The sequence below is a fragment of the Rhinolophus sinicus genome, chromosome 2, assembly GCF_057876585.1.
Source record: "Rhinolophus sinicus isolate RSI-liver-muscle chromosome 2, RSI-T2T, whole genome shotgun sequence".
In the NCBI taxonomy this organism is placed as follows: Eukaryota; Metazoa; Chordata; class Mammalia; order Chiroptera; family Rhinolophidae; genus Rhinolophus; species Rhinolophus sinicus.
In genome coordinates, this window is record NC_142502.1 from 160,979,829 (window position 1) to 161,003,118 (window position 23,290).

A 23,290-nucleotide genomic window follows, 5' to 3' on the forward strand; every position below is an offset into this window, starting at 1 on the left:
CTTTAACCAAAGAAATGCCTCAGTTTAGGAGCATTTGGTCAGTGGAAACCCCAAGTCTTCAAGAAATTAGTGTTATTCATGTTACTAGAGGAGTCCTGCTTTTAAACATAAACTTTCGCTCCACGAAATTCCTTTCAATTAAAAATACTCCCACGTACTTAAAACTTTGAAGAGTTGCAAAACACATAAGTGACAGAGAAGAATGTAATGTACATTGGAGTGGCTGGGTCATGCCTAAGGTCCACCTTCTTCCAAGGGCACAAGTCGCCCTGACAACACTAGATCTTCTGTGCACCTCGTGCCAAAACTAAGAATTTAAAAGTCAACACCTTAGGTGAACGTGACCATAACAAACCTGCAGAGCAGAGGCAGTGAAGTGCCTTGCAGGCAGAATGCTACCCTTTGTGAGGGAGAATGTAGAACTTGAATTTCTTATTCCCAGGAACAATAATAACTGATCTGCTTTTCTCTCAATGGATGAAGGAGGCTGTGCCCTACAACCTGAAATACTGATGTTCAGTCTCATGCTTCTCTCCACTCACCCTTCACTCTTGAAAAAGTAGTGTAATTCTGTTACAATCTGAAAGTTGGTGTCTTGAATGTTGACAGGGAAGATGTCTTTTGTAGCCCAGTTCCTTGAAGCCCATCCCGATTTTATGGCCCTTTGTTAAAGGTGTGACCACATAAATACTGCATACATGAGTGGAGTGGAGTTTCTAACCAGCCAGCAGGTAGTGAGATTACAATTTGGGGGATTTTTGTTACTGTATGAGAAGAACTGGTGCTCATTTATAATTCTGAGTATTCAGTGCTGTATTCACAAACTATTAGAGCTGGAAGGATCACAGAGATGATATTATCCAGCTCCCTTGTACAAGGGGAAACTGAAGCCCTTGGATGGTACCTGGTTTGCCCAAGATCACAAAGCTGGTTTGTGGCAGCTCTGGGACAGGAACCCAATTCTTCTCCTTTCCAGTCTGTTTTCTGACACGGCACAGTGCTGGCTTTGTTCTGAACTGTTCATTTAATTTTTCTTTAAATTGAATTTTCCCTACTTCCCGTATGCAACCAAATTTTTGCAAGCAACAGGACAGTAAGGCAACTTGCTACTGAACTTTTTAGCAAATGACTCATTTCCCTAAATCACTTCTTGTGAGGCAGTGTGTCCTCTGCAACTTCACCAAGAGGAAAATGTGTCCATTCAGAGGCATGTCTGACTTTCCTCCTGCGAGGTAATCACATAATGAAAGGTTCTTTCATAATGTCCCTGTACAAGAGGCAGAGATAAAACCAGCTTTGAGGGATGTAAGTCGAGACCCTTAAGGAGTGAGCGGTCCATGCAACCTTATCTCACAACTTCCTGACTGGTCTGTGTCTAGGTTTCCAGCTGGATGTTTTGCTGATGTTGAGCTTTTGCTTGATACATTTTGTTGGTCCTCTTTCCATGGGATATCGGATACCCAGTGCCTACTGATTTTTTTTTTTTTAAACAACTTCCTCTACCTCGAGTATCAATTCATATATTTATATATTTCCCCTAATATCGCTAAAAAGAAGCTTTTTGGGTAGATTGTCAAGCTGCTTTCTCCTTCCTAGTAATTACTGCCACAGAAATCACCTGTATAACAGTAATTATCGTTGGTATTTTTTTAAATACCAAAAAAATTACAACAGAAACTTTAGTTTCTGTTGTAATTTGCATAATGTATGTGGCTAACTAGGTTTATACATTGCCTCAGTATCTTTTGTTACTGTTTTAGATTTTCTGCAATGGATGACAAAATGGGATGTATGTGTATTAACATTCATAAGTCTTAAGGAAATTGCCTTTTGTATTTTCTTTGCCAAGGTTTATTTTTTAGAAATTACAAATAAGCATTCATTGAATTCTACTGAATGCAGGCACCATTTTTGAGCTGTCAGATGAAGTTAAGGACATCATTTAGTCACCTATTTATGGACTCTTACAATAAGGGTGTTGTGGGAACATAAAGAAACACAGTATGTGGCTCTCTGACCTCAAAGGGCTTAGAAATATAATAGGAGATACAAGACAAAATTCATTTTAAAAAGTCAGCCTAAGGGACAACAGTTCAAATGGCACATGGTTAAGAATTTACTAGAAAGCAAAGAATAAACATTCCAGTAAGATGTCTGAAGACCAGAAAACTATTATCTTTGTTGTTATTATGTAGGAGAACAATGTTTAGACTTTGAAGAGATCCCAGGTGTTAGTAAGACATCACAATAGTAGAGAATGTACCATTTAAAACATTAATTATCTTACTGAGGTGTAAACTTTTGTAAACTGTTCCATTTAACGAAAGTGGAATTAGAAACTCCTAACTATTGACATTCCTAAGGTTCTAAGAAGTGGCTGTGCCTGAAAGTCAAACTTTAAATTAAGGTGTAGGATTAAGTCTTAACTACTTGATGATACAAAATAAAACCAAAAATGGACATTTAGTGTTTGCTACTCTGTGCCAGGTACTGTGCTAAATGCTTATATGTGTAATCTCATTTTTTCCATCAGAATAATCCTGTGAAGTAGGTTCTGCTTTTATCCCCATTTCACAGATGAGGGGCCTGTGTTAACTTCATTAGCTCGTGTTAGTAACGAGGCCAAGTAGGGCCTCAACCCTCAAGAACTCAACCCTCTCAGCTCCAGAGTCTCAGATCACAACCACTGCACAATGTTCTTTGTAGAAACGTCCCACCAATGCTTAAGTCCCTTTGGGCTCACCTAATTTATAATGAGTGGGGTTAGCTTTGATTTTTCTACTGTATTCCTATCTACTGTATAGATGAAGGACAAATAAAAAACACACTTACTTTTGTCCTTTGTGAGTTTTATGCTCTACATGAGCGTTTCACTCCCTTAAGTAGTCTGCTGGTGAATTATAGGTGCCCAGAGACATGATATGCAGCAGTCTTACCCTGTAGAAATTTACACCCTGTAAATACATAAAGCATATTAATTTGCTATAGAAGTAGGTTTTATGAAAAGTTAGGACCAGGAGCTGCTAAACTTAAAAAGACAACGACTAGAATTTAATTTTAAGACTAGAAATCAGTGTCCCCCCTTTTTTTCTTTTGCATTTTTATCTTAATTCCGTTTCAAAAACCTTGAATGTTATTTATTAAGAAAATATTTTGTAAGGACATAATCCATGTTAAAAGAAAGCTTTTGTGAACTGTAAAGAGGACCTCAGTGGCATATAACAGAAAGACAATTGGGTTGGAATTTTCAGAGGACTTTTTCATTTTTAAAATTAAAAGATTCTGTTTCTGATTCTGACTGTTGTCATTAATTTCTGAGTTGTTTGCATCAGCTCTGTTCCCTGTAGTCTGATTTTCCAGTGGAAGGGTATCAGCATGGCGCTTTTTCCGTCCTGCTGTTTGTAGACCACACTATCCAGCTAACTTCTCTCACTTTTGGTAAGGGGATACATCCCTACCTTGCAACTCTGTCTTCCACTGTTTTCTAGCATAAAACCTCCAGGCCATTCAGCCAGGTTTGCTAACCCTGTCCTATATAGTCTATGTTCTTTCATATGAAAAGACCCAGTAAAATGTCTGGCAGGTAGCAGGTACTCAATAAGTGTTTATTCATTCATTCTAGCCACCCAGCCTCTTTCCATGTTAGTTATTCTCTTCCATTTTGGCCCACCCAAGTATATCCTGTTTCAGGTCTGGACATGAAGCTTCTTCTAATAATTTATTCTAGTACAGAGGGATCTTTCATTTCTTAGAGCTGTTAAGCTTCTAATGGGTACCACCCAGCATATTGATTTTTCTCTGAACCGAAAACACCTTGGGGACAGACAATCTTGTTTTGTTCTTCCTTATCTACCCTAGCACTAAGCTGCTAAGCGTTTGACAGTGCTAAAGAAATACTTTCTGTCTGATTAACAAGTTTTATACTCTTTAAAGGGAAAAATTCATAAGCCTGGGTATTACCTGGGTGGGTTTGTTGGGAAATTAAATACAAAATAACACGAGGAAAAACTGTCTGCCTTTCACTTGTGTCTTAGAACCTCACTCTTTTTTCTGAGGCCAGGATTACCTAGAGTTCAGATCCACCCTTGAGAAGACTAGCCACTGGTCACACTTCTGAGGTGTTTGATTTTATTTTACGCTGTTTGGTTTAGGCCCCTTTGATGGGAGTTAGGATACAGGAAGCAATGAAAAGAGGATCTTTGCTTAAGAACTAGAATGTGGTAAAGACAAGCACTTTACCTGCAACATTTATGTTTTCCTGAAGTATGTTTTAATATCTATAATATTTTCCAAAAAATTAAGGAAATTAGAGAGACTCCATCTCTGTGACTTCATGTTTTGTTTTGTTTTCTGTATATTCTGTGGCCTAAAACCTTAGAAATTTTCTTTTATTCCTTGAATAATAGAAATGATGGTCATGGAAGTTAACTAACGGGTGTTTTTCTGGTGCCGGTTTTTTGGCATTATTGAGCTTCCGGTCTATCTTGGCAGTTAATTTCAGAGTTAAGGCTTGATAATTACAATAGGTTCATAATACACTCTGAAATTACCATATTGAAGATAAAATGATAAGACTTACCCTAACTGTCACTTTTGACAACTAAAAGTATGTGGCCTTTAAGAAATGTTAAAAATTCGGAGTATCATCAGATCTTTACCTGAAAACTTTAGGTAAGTTTTCTGGTAACTTTAGCTGAAGAACATGACATGCCACTTTTTGGGATTTTAAAGTGTTAGAATTTAAAATTTTCTATGATGTACTGTTTTTTTTGTTCTTTGTTGGTTTTATATCTGATTCTTATTTCTCTAAATATATCGCTCATTGTCTTTATGATCAGATATATTTTGAGTATGGAGTATGTCTTTATTTTTCTTCTATTTGGAAACCCAGACAAAGCTCATATTGAACTGAACTGGATGATACGTTATGAGCCTGTTCTGAGCTCCCATATTTATTGACTCATTTTAATTCACAACCTGTGAGGCAAGTACTGTTATCCCTACTTTATAGATAAGGAAACTAATATACTTGCCGATGGCCACCTGTTTAACTACTCTTTGCCCTGTTTGTCATCTCTAATGTGTTCAGAACACTAATCTAGGCACTGCTCTGAGGTACAAGGTGTTTCTAGGTAAGCTTACCTAAAATCGTGGCTCAGCTTGCCTTTTCACCATACTGTGATCTGCTGGGGAGACCTGAGTCAAGAGATAGGCGATTATAGCTTTGATCCTCAGTTAGATGCAAAATCTGGATTTTTCTAAAGCCTACAGCCTCCAACTCTTAGTGGTATAGAAGTACAGTCAGCCCGACCAATTTAACGGTAATTCTGTATAAAACCTCATCAACAGCTAACGGTCAGTCATGTCTTCTTTAAAATAAATTCTCATATTTGTTACTTGTCAAACTTTGCATGCAGAAAGGCAACATATAGGAAAGCAGGTAGCATTTCAGGACATTCCATGGTTCCGACTCAAAGTGATGCCTGTCAATTTTCAGGCAGCCTTTGCACTATATCTTGCCATTAACGTTTGTATATCTCTGAAAGGTAATTATTGGGAGTTGTTTAATGGGTTGGAGTTTCGTTTTGGGAAGATGAAAAAGTTCTGTAGACGGATGGTGGTGATGGCTGTACAACAATGTGAATATACTGAGTGCCACTGAACTGTACCCTTAAAGATGGTTAAAATGGTGAATTTTATTATGTCTATTATAACCACAACAGAATAACATTTTTTAAGAAGGAGAAAAAGATAATTATTTCACCTATGCCTAGGTGTGTGAGGGTTGTCACCTTGTGTAATTTGCTGTTGGTGTGTTGAATGGTTTGTGCTAACAAAGAACATAGGGAGGTTTGTGAAGCTGGCATAGGGAGGCAATTCTAATGTAGCAGTTAGACATTGCCAACTGGTTCCAAACTGCCTGGGTTTATGTACTGGTTCTATTCATACCACTTCCTTGCTGTGTGACCTTGATTAAGTTACTTGGCCTTTCTGGGCCTCACTTTCCCCATTGTAAAGTAGAAATAATAGAACTTATTTCACGGACTTATTGTATGGATTAAATGTGGTATAAAAATGCTTCAAATACTACCTATCACATAGTGAATGCTATGTGTGGACATCTAGACCTGAGTTCTAAATGATATTACTGACATAAATATACTTATAAATGTAAGATTAAATGAAACACTTATTTTTAATTTTGTTTTAAAGGTGAAAGAAATAGGAGATCACTTTAAACAACACCTTTTACAGTCCCGGCACAGAGGAGCATTTGAACTGGCTTACACTGGCTTTGTGAAACTCACTGAAATACTAAACAGGTAAAATAAAACAAATAATCCTTTTGTGTACATTTTTAAAAGCCTAATGTACCAACCATGTGCTTGAAGTAGAAGTTAGTTGTGTCTTTTAGAATTTAGATGTTTAAAAGAGCAAGACTTAGTTGGCTTCAGAACTCTTAGAAGAAATTGTTTTCTTAGGTTTCATTGTATGATTTACTGCAGACGATTGAGTGAAATCTCCACACTAAGTTGCTCTCTCATTGAAAGGTGATTTGAAGCAAACTCAAAGATTTTGCTAAAAATAGCTTTGAAGTTACCATTTCTTTTCTTTGAATGAAATGACTATTGTTTCTGTTTGAAAATTACTTGGCATTCCTTTAGTTTTTTGGATGTGTGTATTACAGACAAACACTTAAGGATTTTGTGGGGTTTTATTTCATAGTTTTATCTTACAGAAAAATTTAAAAGACAGTAAATAGAACAAAACATATAATAGATTTTTTTCCCCCTTGCTTGGAAAAATAGGTAGATTTCATATATTTAGGCAAATGTATTTTTTTAAAATTTTTTTTTTACATTCTAGGTGCTGATAATTTCATTCATTCATATACTAGATTTCCTCCAAAGAGCTTCTGAGGAAACCTTAAATTACTTAATGACTAAGTGTTCATGGCAAGTGTTCTCTAAATAAAAGGTAGTATTTTCCAGGAAAACATTTCCATTGCCTGGAAACTTTTTGAAATGAAGCAGAGTTCTGCCAGCCTTGTAGCCTCAGCAAACATTTTATTTTGAGCTGTTAAGACATCCACTCCTTGAATATTTTTTAAGCATTTTTTTCACACTCCTGGGAAAAACATTTATAAAACATTTTGGCAGTTATGGGCTGCACAGAATATCTTTAAATGATGCATTAAAAAGTGTTCCTGACATTAAACTACTGATCTTAAAAATATTTTGTTATCTTTTCAACACTTTCCTTCCAATGTAGACATGATTTAGGAATATGTTTTTCTCTTAACACAACACATTTCACTCCCTTCAAATCTATTAACAAATATATATTGAACACTAGTTGTGTGCTTAATACTGTGCTTGGTTTGGAGGATATAATACTTCTTTATAAGACAGGGTTCCTCTTCTCAAAGAGCTTATGGTTTAGTTTGGAAATAAGCAGGGATGAAATTCAAAATATTTAACAAATGGTATGTCATGGGCACTGACTGTTTTAGAAAGACACTGGCTATAAGCATCCAGCATCACTACATGGACGGATGTGGATGTGTGTTAACTGAGTATAAGCCTGGAAAGTGAGACTAACACATTTGAACAAGATAAACAATCCAATATAATTGTCAATATTTGGGTGAAATTTACAAATTCTGTAGGAATATCAGAGAGAGAAAGCAACAGGGATAGGCTGATAGAGCTTAATGGAGGAGGTGAAATTTGTGTTAATGCGTAAGTAAGGTTTAAGTAGAAAGGAGGAAACTTTGTGAGCAAATGTTCAGAGGCTAGCATCAGCATGGCATATTGTTAGGTGAATAAATAAGCTGGACTTACGGTGGTGGTGGTGGTGGAGTTGACTAGGCAATACCGTACGAGTGGTTAGCCGAATTATGGATACCTAGAAAGTAGGTTTGCTGTAGTAGGGATTGAGGGAGGCATTGAAGACTTTTTTGACCTGAAATAGATAATAGGAGAGGAGGGATTGTAGAAGAAACAAAGAGCAGTAGTTTATGACACAAACACTTCTCTTTATATCCATTCCGTTTGTTGATAATGAGATTGTAGGAAAGTGAATCTCCTTAGAATCAGATCTCTTCATCTCTATAGTAAGGAAAAGAATATTTGGTCTATTGACAGATCTCTCTGGCTTTTGTTGTATGGATCAAGTAAAATAGATATTTATGAAGATCGTTTTGCATTATAAAACATTCTATTTTGCATTATAAACATTCTAAAATATTATGAAATTGATGTTGGTTGTATAAACGTAGTTTTTCCGTTGAAAGTGTTAGGTTAGATAGATTATAATGACAGATTGAAGTGAGGAGAATCTGGAATTAATTATAATGATCTAGATTTGAGGTGATAGGAGCTTCCTCTGTGATGATGGCTCTGGGAATGGAGGGAAAGAGGTGGTGTCTCATTATTCAGCCTCACACAGTAATAGCTCCACACATGACATATTGGATGCTTAGAAGGAAAGCTATGGACATATTTCATGATTTTATGTTTCAGGGATTAAAGAATGCTCAACTGGGTGATTCTTCTCCTCAGGGTATTTACTGATTTCAGTTGGTGGCTTTCAATTGGCAGGTGAGCTGGTCAGGAGGGTCCCAGATAGCTGTATTCACATTTATGGCACCTTGGTAGGATAGCCGGAAGACTGGGCCTAGTTGGGACTACATGTGGCGTCTCAGCATGGCAGTCTTAGGGTAATTGAAATTCTTATATGGCAGTGTGCATCCCCCAGAAAGAATATTCCAAGAGAACCAGGCAGAAGCTGCATGGTTTATTCTGGCCTAGGCCCGGAAGTCTTATGGCTTTGCTTCAGTCACATTCTTTTGTTAATTAGTTAGTCTTAAGTCCAGTCCAGATGAAGGGGAGAGGAATTAGACTGCACTGTTTGATGGCGAAGTGGCAAGATCATATTGTAGAAATACATGTGGGATGGGAGATATTATGGTGACCATCTTTGAAAAATTCAGTCAGGTACGTGAACCAACTGAATGTGAGTGATGGAGGTCACCAGGGAGTCCACAGTTGTTCCTGTGGTTTAATTCTTGGTGACCAGAAAAATGGAATTGATATTAGCAAAGGCGAGGAAATGGAAAGAAGGAATTAATTTAATAAAAATGAACACATTTGTTTGGTATGTGTTGAGTGTGAGATGATGATGGCATATCTTGGTAGAAATATTAATATTTAATATTGGAGATAGGGGATTGGTTTGCGTGATACAGAGTAGTAGCAAGGCCCAGTGCTTGGTGTCTCAGCCGCTCCAAATCTGCTTTAAAGATCAACTCGTGGCCTTCACTACTGGCTTTTAGCCAACCTGTTGTGAGTTCTCAACTATTGCTTCCATACCAAGTGGTTCTTGATCCCCTTGCCGACATTTTAGGTCTGCTGAACAGAATGTTTTACAAAGAACATCTTTACAGTGTGTGTGGCTTCCTTTTGTTTGGTTTTTATTTTAAAAAGAAAATGTATTTCTTTTGGATCCTTTTGAAAGCTTTTTATAAGCTCTTAAGTTACGGGAAAATTATTTAGGCATATAACATTTTAAAAGTTTGCAAAAAGAAATGTGGGCATTCATGAAAATCCACTGAAATGGAGGCCAGCTGCCGGCCACCTCTTGAACTACAGCTGTGTTAAGGAAGGAAGCATGTTAAGAGATTAATGGATACATAACTGAAGAGTTAAACATGAGCCACATTGTTTGAATTGGATGTAAACTGACTTCACTATTAAACAATCTATTAAACAATTCACTATTGAACTAATTAAATTATTCGCTATGAAATAATCATCTAAAAATAAGTAGGAATGGGAAATACTATTCTTTTTTCTGGGAATTATTTTGAAAGTAACAGTTGCACGCGCACACACACAAACAGTATGTTGAGTTAATTTTCTAGAATCTGCTTTCTGTTTAGAACTTGATGAAATATTTATCTCTTAAATAAAAACATAATTACCTACCTATGCATAATTACCTGCCTGAGTATTTGATTGGATGGTTAAGTGCATTAAGTTTCTGATGAAATTCATGCTTGCTTGTTTATTCTCTATGACCTTTGTATTTTAGTTGTTCTTTCAATGAAAATGAACAGAATCCTAAACTAAGGTGTTAAGCCAGGGAATCTAGTGTTCATTTGTCAAACTGTAAATTAAAAGCTTAACTACAAAGGGACTACATTACTGGCTATAATTCTAAATCTAGAAGGGAGGTTCGTTAGAACTTGATACTGTCTTATTCTTCATATAGTTGAATTGCTCTGCTTTTCGAAATGTAGCTTCACCTACAAATATTTATTGCAATAATTATAATCATTTTCATATTATTGGCCTGAAAAAAATGAACTACTGACATTTAACAGTGTTTCTCATTAAATGCTGGTTCTGACTCATGGACATCAACAATTATGGAGGACAGAAGTAATTTAAATATGTATTTAAACTTTCATCAGTTAATTATAGTTACTATAATTCAAATTCAACAGGAAACTTCTTATGAACAACTGAAATATAATGAAAAAATAATTTCCTCTACCTTTACTGGAGAATGAAAGACCAAGTCCTAAAGAATATGCAATAGAGCAAGAAATAAATATGGAATGGAATATATGAGATTTTGGAATATGTCATTCAATTCTAAATGAAAGAATGTAAAATCTTCTCTGAATCTTTATTCTCATCTCCTTTGGCAAATGTGACTAAGACACTTTTTATTTCTAAGTGTCATATGAATTTTATTTGAAATTTTAAAAATTAAAGAATAACTAAATTATGATCCACTCCGGGAAGCCATGTTAATTCTTTATAGACAGAGAAAATTCTTTAAATTTTCCATTTCTAGGTATAGTAGATTTAAAGGATGTGGGGAAAACTAGGATGTCTTAATGTTTAAATTCTAAATCTTTGTTTTGGTTTGTGACCCCTGGATTTGTACTTTTAAGACCACTCCATAGTTGAGTCAGATATTACCTTCTTTCTGGAACTTTGAATACTCGTTTTTAAAGTTCTCAGAATCATACTGAGTCATTTAGACACCAGAACAGAGGAATCTTGTTTTCAGAGACTAACGTGTGTCTCAGCTTTGTTAGTAAAGTCCTAGTGTTTTTAATATTATTTGTATTTCTCCTTGATCTCAGGGCATGGTTATATTAAATATTAAAAGAACCTGGTACATCCTTCTAACCACTTCTTTAAATCCACTATATTTTGCCCTTCCTTTCATGACCTTCTGATTAGTAATTCAATTTAGATTCAGTCATCGTTATTATTGCCGGTGCCTGTAGCTGAGCCTGCAGTAAACCTCAACCATATTTGAAGGTGAGGGAGACTGAGATGGCTTCTGCTGATATGTAGCTTTCTCAGTGGATCGCATTTGGGCAAATCATTTTTCAGGCTTAAAACTTCTCCATGCTTCAGAGTTAGGTTCTTTTTTTAAAATGTGTGTGCACATGTACACAACCTTCCTACACATCTGTCAGTTTAGTTTAATTGCAATAATAAACATGAATTTTGAAATAATAAACATAATACTTGACCAAAGAATAAATGGAGTGGAGAATTTAGCTTAAGAAATAATTGGAGAGTGGGAAAATCTCTAAGTTAGGAAAAATAACCATACTCAATGAGTTTGAGGAAATGAAGGTAACATTTCTTAATTAACAACAGGAATATAACTAATCAGAACGCCACAAAAAATAGCTCTGTGTTACCATACTTAGGTGAATGGATGAAGCCATTGGAAAGACACTTTGTTAGTCAGGGTACCTGATTTATTGGCACAAAATAGTCTAATGACCAATTAGTTGGGTATACAGCATATGTAATTTGATTTCAGTCTGTGGGTTTTATGCTTATCTTAGAATACTTATCCACAAAGAGTGAGATAGCCTTGTGGATAGAAATTGAACTAATCTGTTTATGGAACAATAATTTGCTCCAGTGATCTGCTCAAGACAACACAAGGGCCTAAACATCAGCTATGGTCTGGTCTGTCCATTTCAGTTACTTTTAATAGGGCCTCTTTTCTGTCAGCCTTTTTTTTTTTTTTACATTTCTACTACTACTTGACTGTGATGAACAGGAAAATTAGAGTGGTCTGGTTCCTCCCCCACCTTTACCCTTAACCACCACCTCCCTGGGAGTGTAGAGGAAAGAATATGAGGTATGAATTAGCGCTGAGTTCCACCTACCAACTTTTTTGACACTAGGAAAGCCATTTAACTTCTCTGGGCTGCTGTGTCCTCTTTGATAAAATAAAGAGTTCTGCTTTCCAAGGCCACTCTCAGCTCAGCTTTCTGTTCATTATACAGTGCTGCTTTCTAGTTTCTGACTAGGAAAGTCTGGGGATTTGGGCTATGAAAGATTGAGGGAAATTGGATACATTTTTAGTAAACTTCCTTTAGAACTGGTAAACTGATCTCTTAGGAGTATTTTGTGGATTAATAACATTTAGTGAGAGTTGTTTATGAAGAACCTTGAATCCCTTGTAAGAAAGTTACAGTTTTTATGATGTACTCAGAGACTAAAGACGCTGTGTATTTGGAATTAATTTGACATGGGAGTGAAATAAAACAAAAGAGCCTTCAGACAAAGGATGTCTGCTCTTTTAGTGGAGAGGCGCTTGCTCACAAAAGCCGGCCTGGAATTCCCCAAGGCTGTGGCTGGTGACTGCATAGAATTGGCACAAGGAACCAAGTACTGCTTTACTCAGGAACCTTTCCCTTTTCCTCGCTGACCCCTGGATTGTGTGATGAGGAACCAAAATAAACAATCCAAGTGTGTCGCATTGTTCTTGGGAACCTTGCGTGGTTCCATTTTTACTTATCAATTCCTTCAATATGATAAACACCAGCAACTCTGGAGTTTTGAAATCACTTCCTTATAAAGTAATCTTTCCTTGTTGGGAGTAAACAGAAGGTTCATTGACGAGTCAACTCTAGATTAAGCTATTGTGTTTTTATAGGCACAGTGACTTCACCATGGCAAAGCCTTAAAGTTCCAGCCCTCCTTTTCTACACCTGGTTTTGCAATTACCTGCCTAACGGAAGGTACAGGGACGAGTGCAGCTGCTGGCACCAACCCTAGTTGGTCCTTATTTAATCACTCAACAAAAGGTTTCTTGAACATCTACTGTGTGCAAGATGCAGTGTTAGAAACACTGTTTGGCCATTGAGAGGATGGTGTGGTGGTAGGCCAAGGTTGCTGTGAACCTAGAGACAGTTATTAGGGTCTATATTTGAAACTAACTAGATCTAAGAGAGTCGTGTGAAGGCCTGAACAAGGAGGTAAGGCTTGTGGGGGGCCATGAGGAGGTGCTTTGGGGACATTCTCATCAGCAGCTTCAGGTACTTACAGAATTTAGGGTGATTGCTTTCTCTATTTGTAACATTAACCCAGGTAATAATATCTCATTGAATTTCAAAGCATTTTAATAATAGTTTTTATTTGTATTCTTAGGTACTGAGAAATCAAGTGATTTGTCCACAGCCACATAAGTAGTTGGTGAAAGAGCCAGCACTGGAATCCAATTTGTTTTGGAACTTGATAGTGCTTCAGAGATTTGCAGTTCAACAAAAGTTTATTATCACCTGCTTTGTATAGGGATTTGTGATAGGTAGGCAGTATAGAGGATGAAATATTGGTAAAACATGGTTCTTGTTCTTAGAGGAACTTCCAGTCCAGCATTTTAATTTTGGAGATTAGAGAAATAAATTAGGTAATTTATAAGGCAGAAATGAAAGACCAAGAAAAAGTTCTGCTTACTGAGCTGTCTATCCCAGGGAATGGGAAGAATAATTAATGCCATTAACAGAAAAGGCAAAAAGAAGAGCCTGCTGGCAGGCAGGATAATACTTTAGACATGTTGAGTTTGAGGTGGTGTTGGGCGGCTGCCCAGAGAAATATCGGACAGTTGGAAATACAGGTCAAGAGATTGGGAGAGGGGTCAGTTTCAGAGACAGGGTAACCTGGGACTGCCCCAGTTTTTAACACTGGGTTCTGGAAACCCCTCTGTCCCAGACAGACAGGGACAGTTAGTTATTCTTGCTGGAGGTATGTATTTGAGAGTTACCCATACAGAGGAAGTGGTTGAAGCTGCAGGCCTGGAGAAGGTCTTCCAAAGAGCCTTAAGAAAGAGGGGAAAAGGTTAGTTATAACCTTGGATTAAATATTATATTTGTTAAAATTTAGAGGTACTGGTCATTTGAAACATAGCTTCCACCCCATGTTGACAACTGTACAAACCTCAGTTAACATTCTATATAAACATGAACCCTATACTGGGTTTTGAATCCTATATTTGGTTTTGTTCTTGAATCGGGGGGAAAAAATTATCTCTTGAGGTAGCATTTAGGTGAAGGGAGTTGATTTTGATAGGTTACTTGGGGATTTCAGTAGAAACTGTCTTCCTCTAAGTGCTATGACCTTGGTATGTGGGGATTCTGAATGTGTTTATACCTGTTTAAGGAAGCTAAGGAGCTGACTCACCTGCTGGCTGTAATGGTGGCACCTCTTGTCATTGGAAAGCACTTTTGTTTATACTTTCTTTTCTAGTTACTATACCCTCTTTGTCAACCTGGGCTTTTTGAATGATGCATTTAATGGAGTCGGTAAGTTACAGGTCATTCATTTATTCAACAGATATTTCTTGAGCTCCCTGTTCAGGCCCTGTTCTAGGTACTGGGACTAGAGAAGTGGGTAGGACAGAGTGTGTCCCTGATACCATGGAGTTTATATTTTAAAGGACATCTAGAAAATAATAAGAACCTATCAGATACCAATATGTTTTTTGATGTTATAAAGTTTGGTGGTAAGGAGAAGTCTCTCTTTCCTCTTTACACTAAAGTAAATCAAGGCTTGAATGACAAGAAGCAGCAGCTTTCTGAGGAAAAACTTTCCAAGCAATGGGATCAGCCAATACACAAGCCCTTGGATGTATTTAAAGAACAGAATGGTGTAAGATGAAGTTGAATGAGGTGTCCAAACATGGAGAGCTTTGTGAGCCAGGATAAGGAATTTAGATTTTGTGCTCCCTGGAAATCTTTTTTTTTTTTTTTTTTCTGAGAGTCTCCAACCAAATAGATATAAAAATGAAAGGTATCCTGGAAATTGTACAGACATTAATATGCATGGACCCTAGTAAGTAGCTTTAAGATTAGCAACAAGTAAAGTACATAGATGTGTTACAGAGTCGCATAGAAGAGGGAGAAGGGCTGGATAGGACAAATGAGAAACTATTAGATATGAATCTGTAACATAAACGGAGGTCAAGTTTCTGTTCTCAGAAAGTATACCGTCTCTCCAAGCTGTTCTATCCTCCTCCTGACTCTTTTCCTGCCTGTACTTGGAATCTTAGATCCGTTTGTTCAGTATCGTCAGTAGGTGATTTTAGGCTAGTGCATAGAATAGTTAAAGCATGTAGCTTCTGAAGGAAACACCTTTTTTTTTACAATTGTGGATCATTTTTCTCTTTGAAACCTAAAGGGTATGCTGCTCCAGGTATAAGTAAGTAGCCCCGCCCCCCACAAGCTCAAAGTCAACAGTCTGACTTGATTTTTATGTTATAGGCAGTTGAAGCTTTGCTTAGCAAAACCTTAGGCTTGGGTGAATAAGAAAAGTGGAATTCCTCATAACAATATTAATATGGCAGAGATTCGGAGGAGATTCTAAAATTATCACATTATCTTTCTTCTACTTTCCCTGAAAGCCTCACTCCTTTTCATTCTTTTAAAAATGTACATAGATACATGTTTTTCAGTTTCTTCTGTTTTCATCTGTATGAAGGAATAAAACCCTTATCTTTGTATTGTGCATCAGAACAGTACTAATTATTCCCCCCCTTGGTTGCCTGTGTATCATTTACTCTGATATGTGATATGCAGTGTTTTAGGAATCTAAGTGTGTCATTCTGAATAGCCAGGCTAAGAGCTTGTTATTTTTGAAATTATTGTTTATAGCTGTTTTCAGTCAGATGACGATGGTGATGACTGATGATCTTGAGCTTGAGTAAACATATCATTTACTTTATATCAAGGTTAGAGACACATTCTGATTTTGTCCCCAAAATAAACTTTTGTTGTTGTTGTTGCATTATTCAGAATCATTTTAATGATTAGCAAATGAAAAATAAGGAAAGAGAAAAAAGGAACCATGGTAAGGTAAAAGTTTATTAACAACCAATCAGTATATACTAGCTTTGTTTTTATTGATATTTATTTTTCTCAACCCGGTAACTTATTTATTAGAATGAATTTTCCTTTGGGGTTGCTCTTAAACCTGACAAAATGGAAGTCTGTGTTTATGGGAAAGGAAAAGGGTGTTTTTCCCTCTTGTGCTACAAGCCTTCAGTGGTAACAGCATGGTAAATTTACTGTTTGGGAAATGAAGATATGGGCAGAGGCTTAAACTTGGTTGAAGTTACACATAACTAGTTTCCTAGCAATTGAGTCTTGATGATTTTCTGGGAATTTTGCTTCATATATTGGCTTTACGTGTACTTCACATTTAAAGTGTGAAATCAGTAGCTTTGTGTTTGCAAGCAGTGAGGCATTCAGTTAAGTAAGAAAACAGTTTATTAAGAGTAATAAATGTCCCCAGTTGTCCACGGCAGCTGGAATACCTCCAAAATGAATGCGACACAGTTCACCTCACATCAGTCACAAGTAGGTTATCCGCTGGGTGGATTTTCTGTAGGATATTTTAATTCTCCAGCTAGCTTTCCATCCAAACCATCCAGTTTGTATAAAAACAACTTTAACCCCCATCCCGATGGTAAATATTCAGAGATTAAAATCAACCTGAAAGGTAAGCTAAGTAAAACATGATTAGGAAGCTTATTTCTTAAAAACACTATATTCTGGTGATACATTCCAAAGTCACAGGAGCATGCTTTTGACTTACGTGTAAACTGGAATTTTTATTCTACTGCTCCCTTCGTAGGGCACAGCATAGTGCCAAGCAACTACTGGGTACTTAATAGATCTTTTTTCCCAAATGAATGGATGAAATGCACTGAAGCAAATCATAGAAAGTTGATAGGGTCTGTATCATGAGCCAGATCAAGCCAAATGTGTAACTGAGCATTTAGGTCAGGCACCTTGAAGTAATGTCTTTTTATTAAGTGAAAGCTTTGGTGTCAATCTATATTTTAATTCTTTCCCTGTCACTTACGTAATAGCTGTACAACTTTAGGCAAATTATTTAACTTCTCTCTCTCCCTCTTTCTCTCATTTACTCGATTTGAAAAATGAGCGTGAAAGATTTGAACATACTGACAAGTAGAGCGAACACTGTCATCAACAGTTGTCTAGCTGGAGGAAGGGCATCCCAGGCAGAGAGAAAGTCAGGTGCCCGAGTCCTGAGAGGCGTGGAATTAGGGTATTTAAGGAATAGCAAATAAACCACTTGTGACTGGAGTGGAGTGAGTAAGGGAGGGAGTTGTAGAAGGTAAGCTCAGACAGGCACTGAGGACTAGGTAGTATAAGACATAGTAAGGACTTGGGCTTTTACTCTGAGAAAAATGGGGAGCCATGGGAAGGTCTGCGAACAAAGGAATATCATGATCTGGCGTTTTAAAAGGATTACTTTAACTTCTGTGTTGAGAAAAGCAGAAAGACCAGTGAGGAGGTTACAATATTATTATAATTCAAAAAAGAGATGGTGGTGGCTTGGAGAGTTGTGGAGAGAGTAATAAGTGACCTGAATCTGGATATAATTCGAAGGTATAATAGACAGGGTATGTTGACAGATTGGATTTGGTACTTGAGAGGAAGAATGACTCCAACGTGTTTAGCCTAAGATGTGTTATTCATATACTAGGATGGGAAAGACTGTGGGTGGAGTAGATTTTTTGAGGAAACCAGGAGTTTCGTTTCGGGCATGTTAAGTTTGAGATGTCTAGTAGACACCATACTGACACTGCTCTGGGTTTACTTGCTGAAGGAGGTCCTTTAGAATTTCTTTACGTGCAGGTCTCTGGGTGCAGACTTACTTACATACACATACATTCATACACAATATATCTATTTTGTATTTTTGTCTTTCTGTGTACTACTTTGGTACACTTCCCATAAAACTGTCTTCTAAGTCACTACTTCCCTAGAATTCACCTTATCTGTTATTTTACTGAAAGTACATTTTCATTTCTAGTATTTCCAATGTCTTTATTTTCATGTCCCTGTTCTTACTTCAGTACTGCCTGTTTTTCATAATTTCTTGCCCTTTTTAAATATGTTATTCCTTCATTGATCTCTTGAGTACTCTAAAGTTATTTTAAGGTCTTTCTTAGACTTCCATAAAATTAAGTTTCACGTGGAGTGAATTCGTGTTCTAATTATTGATTTTTTAGTTTGTCTTTCTTAATATAAAACTTATTTCTGTGTTTTGAATTTTGATTTGCTAGCTATGATTGGGAGTCTTTCTGACGATTCAATCATTCCTTCATCTCTCTGGGCTCATTCCTCTCTATCAAGGAACTAGATCAGACAGTGGCATTTTGGGTCTCCCCATCTACAGAGATACTGGGGATATGACAGATCTGGTCACCAAATTAGAAGTCAGCCTGGTTCCGAGTCTCCCTGGGCCTATGGCTTTCCTACTGCTGCATCCCAAGGCAGCTCTGGCAGTAGCTCTTTCATGGGAGAGGAGGTTGCCGAAATTCCCCATTTCCTGGGAGTATGGTAAGTTACCCCACAACTGACTTCCTGCCATTACTGCCACTTCCAGAGCTATCACCCTGTAGATGTCTGGTTTTAGCACTCGCTGCTGTGCATTTCTAGTCTGTTTCACCCAGATAATTACCTTGTTTTTGAGCTCATTTGGTTTGGGAGTTCTCTTTGTATATTTTGGTTATTATTAATACGTGTTGTGTGTGTGGGAGTATATCTTGCCAAAATGGAAAACCACCTGTTTCATCTTTATCAGAAGTTCAGTTGAAATTCTTTAAAACCTGCTTTACTTACAATAATAGATAATAATTTTAGAAAGCAACTATTAAGAACTTATGAAAACACTTTGCAAGAAAAAACTTATTTAATCTTCTCAACAACTTTCGTCTTATGCAAAAGGAAAGTGAGACATGGAGAGGTTTTGTGATGTCCTGGATCATACAGCTATTAGGTGGCAGAGCAAGGATTCTAAACTGAAGAACTTGGCTCCATTGTCTGTCCTCTAATCGCTGTGATATGTTCTCTCATCTGTTAGTTGGGGGAAATAATGCCTTCGCACAGATTTGTTTGTTGCAAAGTAAGGTAAAGTGTAAAAAGCCTAGTGTTGTAGCTGGTGTATAATAGGCATTTAATAAATGTTTGGTTCTCTTTCCTTAGTGGCAGGCAAATGTATTTTCAGTATGATAACTTAAAACTGGTGAGTAGATTTTGTTTAAAACATAACATATTTCACTTTACTGAAAAGGTTGGGAGTTCTATTATTGGATTGATGTGGGGCCAGGACTAGCCTGGGAGAGATGCAGAGGTAGGAAGCAAGGGAATCAGAGAAATAAGGTCCAATGGCAGAGTCCAAATTGGACACCAGACAATTGAAGTATTCTGCAGAAAAGTTGGTATGATCCTGGGGAATTCCAGAGCAGAACAAGAAGGTCTGGACTGGCTGGTAGGAGTTGGTGCCTTGAGCATTTCCCAGAGCTCCTGAGGTTCCTGGATCCTTGGCAGTGGGCACAGAAGGCTCTATTGAGGGCAGCTTGCCAGCCTTGACCTTGTTGAACATTCTTCTGGCCTTTGTTTTCAAATTCCCCAATTTAACAAGGAGCATTTAGTCTTAGCATGCAACACTCAAGGAAATAAATTGGCCTGGTGAACTGTTTATAGTTAATAATAACCAAGAATCTAAAGTAGGGAATTGCCTCTAGGGCAACTTAGGCTCTTTCCTCAGTCATCTCATCTACTTCCTCATCCCCACATATGTGGGCCTTCCACAGTTCTGCCTGCACGTCTTTCTAAGTGCAGCTCAGATCCTACCCCTTCCATGGCATTGTACTGGTCCCCTGTGCACCTTGTGCCTAGTAGTAGTTCTAAGTACATTAGAAGCTTCAAGAAAGGAAAGATCCTTGTGAGGTGCAATATTTGGAGAAAGTTTCACCAATTTATATGAATAGGGATAAGTGTGGAGAGCATAAGCAAACGCTTAGTTGGGAATATGGAGAGAGAGAGAGCGACAGACAGACAGAGAATGAATATGTATGTTAGTATGAGAACCTTACTAGAACAGAAAATGTGTATAGAAATTTGGGGGGGAAAATTAATATTGGATTCAAGTAGGAGAATTGGAGTTAGGTCATAGGAGACCTGTCAAGTTGGAAGATTTTATCAAGATGGAAAATGAGTTAGACTTGTTAACAGTCAAGAGCCATTGTGAGTTCAGGGAAGAAAGGGTGATGCATGGCGAGGTGGCCTGCTCTGATCCCAGACCTGCCTGCCTTCTCACATTGGTTGGTTTTGCCAGAACCTCTGTGTGCCAGCTCAGGGAGGCCCAGGAGAGGCTCACTGACACTGTCGAGGAGCATCACTGAGCTAGTGTTTGTGGTACTGGTATTTCAGTGCACGTGATAGGAAAATAGGCAATAGGAAATTCCCTTCATCTCCTGCAGTTCCTGTTCGCCCTTACATAGTGAATTCCTACAGACTTTACCTCAAACCACAGCATTACCTGTGAGCCAGTCCTCCATTACCAGGGGTCCTGTGGCAGGAAAGAAAATACAAGTAAATGAATTCCACATATAATCTTAGATCAAGTAGATTTTGCTTATATCAGCTCTATGACACCAACTTTTTTTTTTTTTTTTTTGAATGGGTAGATCGCAAAAAGATGACTTTCGCTTCAATTCTCTTTTTTTCTTTACCCTATTATGGAGTAAATTAACCTAATTATGCTTAAAAGACAGTGAAGAATGAGCAAAAGGAGGCAATAATCTATAACTGTATCACCAGCACTTAAATAACTGCTCTTAGGAGTTCGGATTTCAGTTTTTGGTTGGGCAAAAACTGTGTGAGGGTTATACCAAGCTGGCAATGTTAGTAATAAACTAGAGAAATTATTCTGTGAAACACAAGGCATTTATCTTAAAATTTAAAAGATACAAATCCGTTCTACCGGCACTATTCAGTGGCAGGATATCTCAGAGGAAGTTCTCTGCTCCCAGGCGTGAGTCTCTGGGCTTCTTGCTTCAGAAGCACAGCAGCCAGTACCACGGGAAGGTGAAGAGCTTCCCCAAGGATGACCCCTCCAAGCCTGTCCACCTCCAGCATTCCTGGACTGCAAGGCTCGCATGACCCACATCGTGTGGGCGGTCGATAGGCCAGGATCTAAGGTGAACAAAAAGGAAGTTATGGGGTGGTTGGTTAGCTCAGTTGGTTAGAGTGTGGTGCTCTTAACAGGGTTGCCTGTTTATAGTTAATAATAACCAAGAATCTAAAGTAGGGAATTGCCTCTAGGGCAACTTAGGCTCTTTCCTCAGTCATCTCATCTACTTCCTCATCCCCACATATGTGGGCCTTCCACAACTCTGCCTGCACGTCTTTCTAAGTGCAGCTCAGATCCTACCCCTTCCATGGCATTGTACTGGTCCCCTGTGCACCTTCTGCCTAATAGTTCTAAGTACATTAGAAGCTTCAAGAAAGGAAAGATCCTTGTGAGGTGCAATATTTGGAGAAAGTTTCACCAATTTATATGAATAGGGATAAGTGTGGAGAGCATAAGCAAAGGCTTAGTTGGGAATATGAAAAGAGAGAGAGAGAGAGAGAGAGAGAGAGAGAGAGAGAGAGAATGAATATGTATGTTAGTATGAAAACCTTACTAGAACAGAAAATGTGTATAGAAATTTGGGGGGGAAAATTAAGATTGGATTCAAGTAGGAGAATTGGAGTTAGGTCATAGGAGACCTTTCAAGTTGGAAGATGTTATCAAGATGGAAAATGAGTTAGACTTGTTAACAGTCAAGAGCCATTGTGAGTTCAGGGAAGAAAGGGTGATGCCCACATGGGCCAACTCTCCAAGCCACCACCATCTTTTTTTTGAACCCCACATGGGCCACTATGAGCTGCACCCTCCACAACTAGACTGACTTGGAGCTGATGGGTCCTGGAAAACACACTTAAGTAAATAAAAGTTTTTTTTTAAAAAAAGGACGTTGTGGAGGCCGTGACCATTGTAGAGATGCCACCCATGACGGTGGTGGGTATTGTGGGCTATGTGGAAACCCCTCATACCTTCAAGACCATCTTTGCTGAGCATATCAGCTATGAGTGCAAAATATTAAATGGAAATCTAAGAAGGAGGCCTTCACCAAGTACTGCAAGAAGTGGCAGGATGACGACGGCAAGAAGCAGCTGGAGAAGGACTTCAGCAGCGTGAGGAAGTACTGCCAAGTCATGCCCGTCATCACCCACACCCAGACGTGCCTGCTTCCTCTACGCCAGAGGAAGGCCCACCTCATGGAGATCCAGCTGAATGGAGGCACAGTGGGCGAAAAACTGGCCTGGGCCCGTGAGAGGCTAGAGCAGCAGGTCCCTGTGAACCAAGTGTTTGGACAGGATGAGATGATCGATGTCATCGGGGTGACCGAGGGCAAAGGTACAGAGGGGTCACCAGCCACTGGCACAGCAAGAAGCTGCCCTGCAGGACCCACCGAGGGCTGCAAGGGTGCCTGTATTGGGGCGTGGCCTCCTGCCCAGGTGGCCTTCTCTGTGGTCTAGGCTGGGCAGCAAGGCTATCGTCACCGCACTGAGATCAGCAAGAAGGTCTACAAGAGTGGCCAGGGCTACCTCATCAAGGACGGCAAACTGATGGAGAACAGTGCCTCCACCAGTTATGACCTGGAGCGTCAACCCTCTAGATGGCTTTGTCCATTATGGGGAAGTGACCAATGACTTTGTCATGCTGAAAGGCTATGTGGTGGGAACCAAGAAGTGAGTGCTCACCTTCCACAAGTCCTTGCTGGTGCAGACCAAGCAGCGGGCCCTGGAGAAGGTTGACCTTCATCAGTACCACCTCCAAGTTTGGCCATAGCCGCTTCCAGACTGTGGAGGAGGAGAAAGCATTCATGGGACCACTTGAGAAAGACTGAATTGCAAAGGAAGAAGGAGCTTAATATCAGAACAGATTGTGCAGCTGGTGGGATCTCAATAAAAATGATTTTCCAGTGGAGGGGGTAGGGGGAAGATATAAATCCAATGATGGAAAGTGACTTCAATCCTTATAAATAAAGTGTGGGAGGATTATTTTTGTTATGGAAGTTTTCAAACATAAATATACAA

At 38.4% G+C, this 23,290-nt stretch overlaps 1 protein-coding gene and 1 pseudogene across 3 annotated transcripts in view; both read left to right on the forward strand.

Annotated features, from left to right (window-relative positions):
• The window catches only part of THADA (THADA armadillo repeat containing), a 294,124-nt gene that overhangs the window by 42,448 nt on the left and 228,386 nt on the right, over positions 1-23,290 (forward strand). For all 3 annotated transcript variants that reach the window (XM_088796191.1, XM_019748640.3, XM_088796192.1), the window contains exon 22: positions 6,214-6,323. In XM_088796191.1, the coding sequence (XP_088652317.1) occupies positions 6,214-6,323 (110 nt within the window). The remainder of the gene's footprint in view (positions 1-6,213; positions 6,324-23,290) is intronic.
• LOC109456342 (large ribosomal subunit protein uL3-like) lies at positions 12,619-23,100 on the forward strand (annotated as a pseudogene).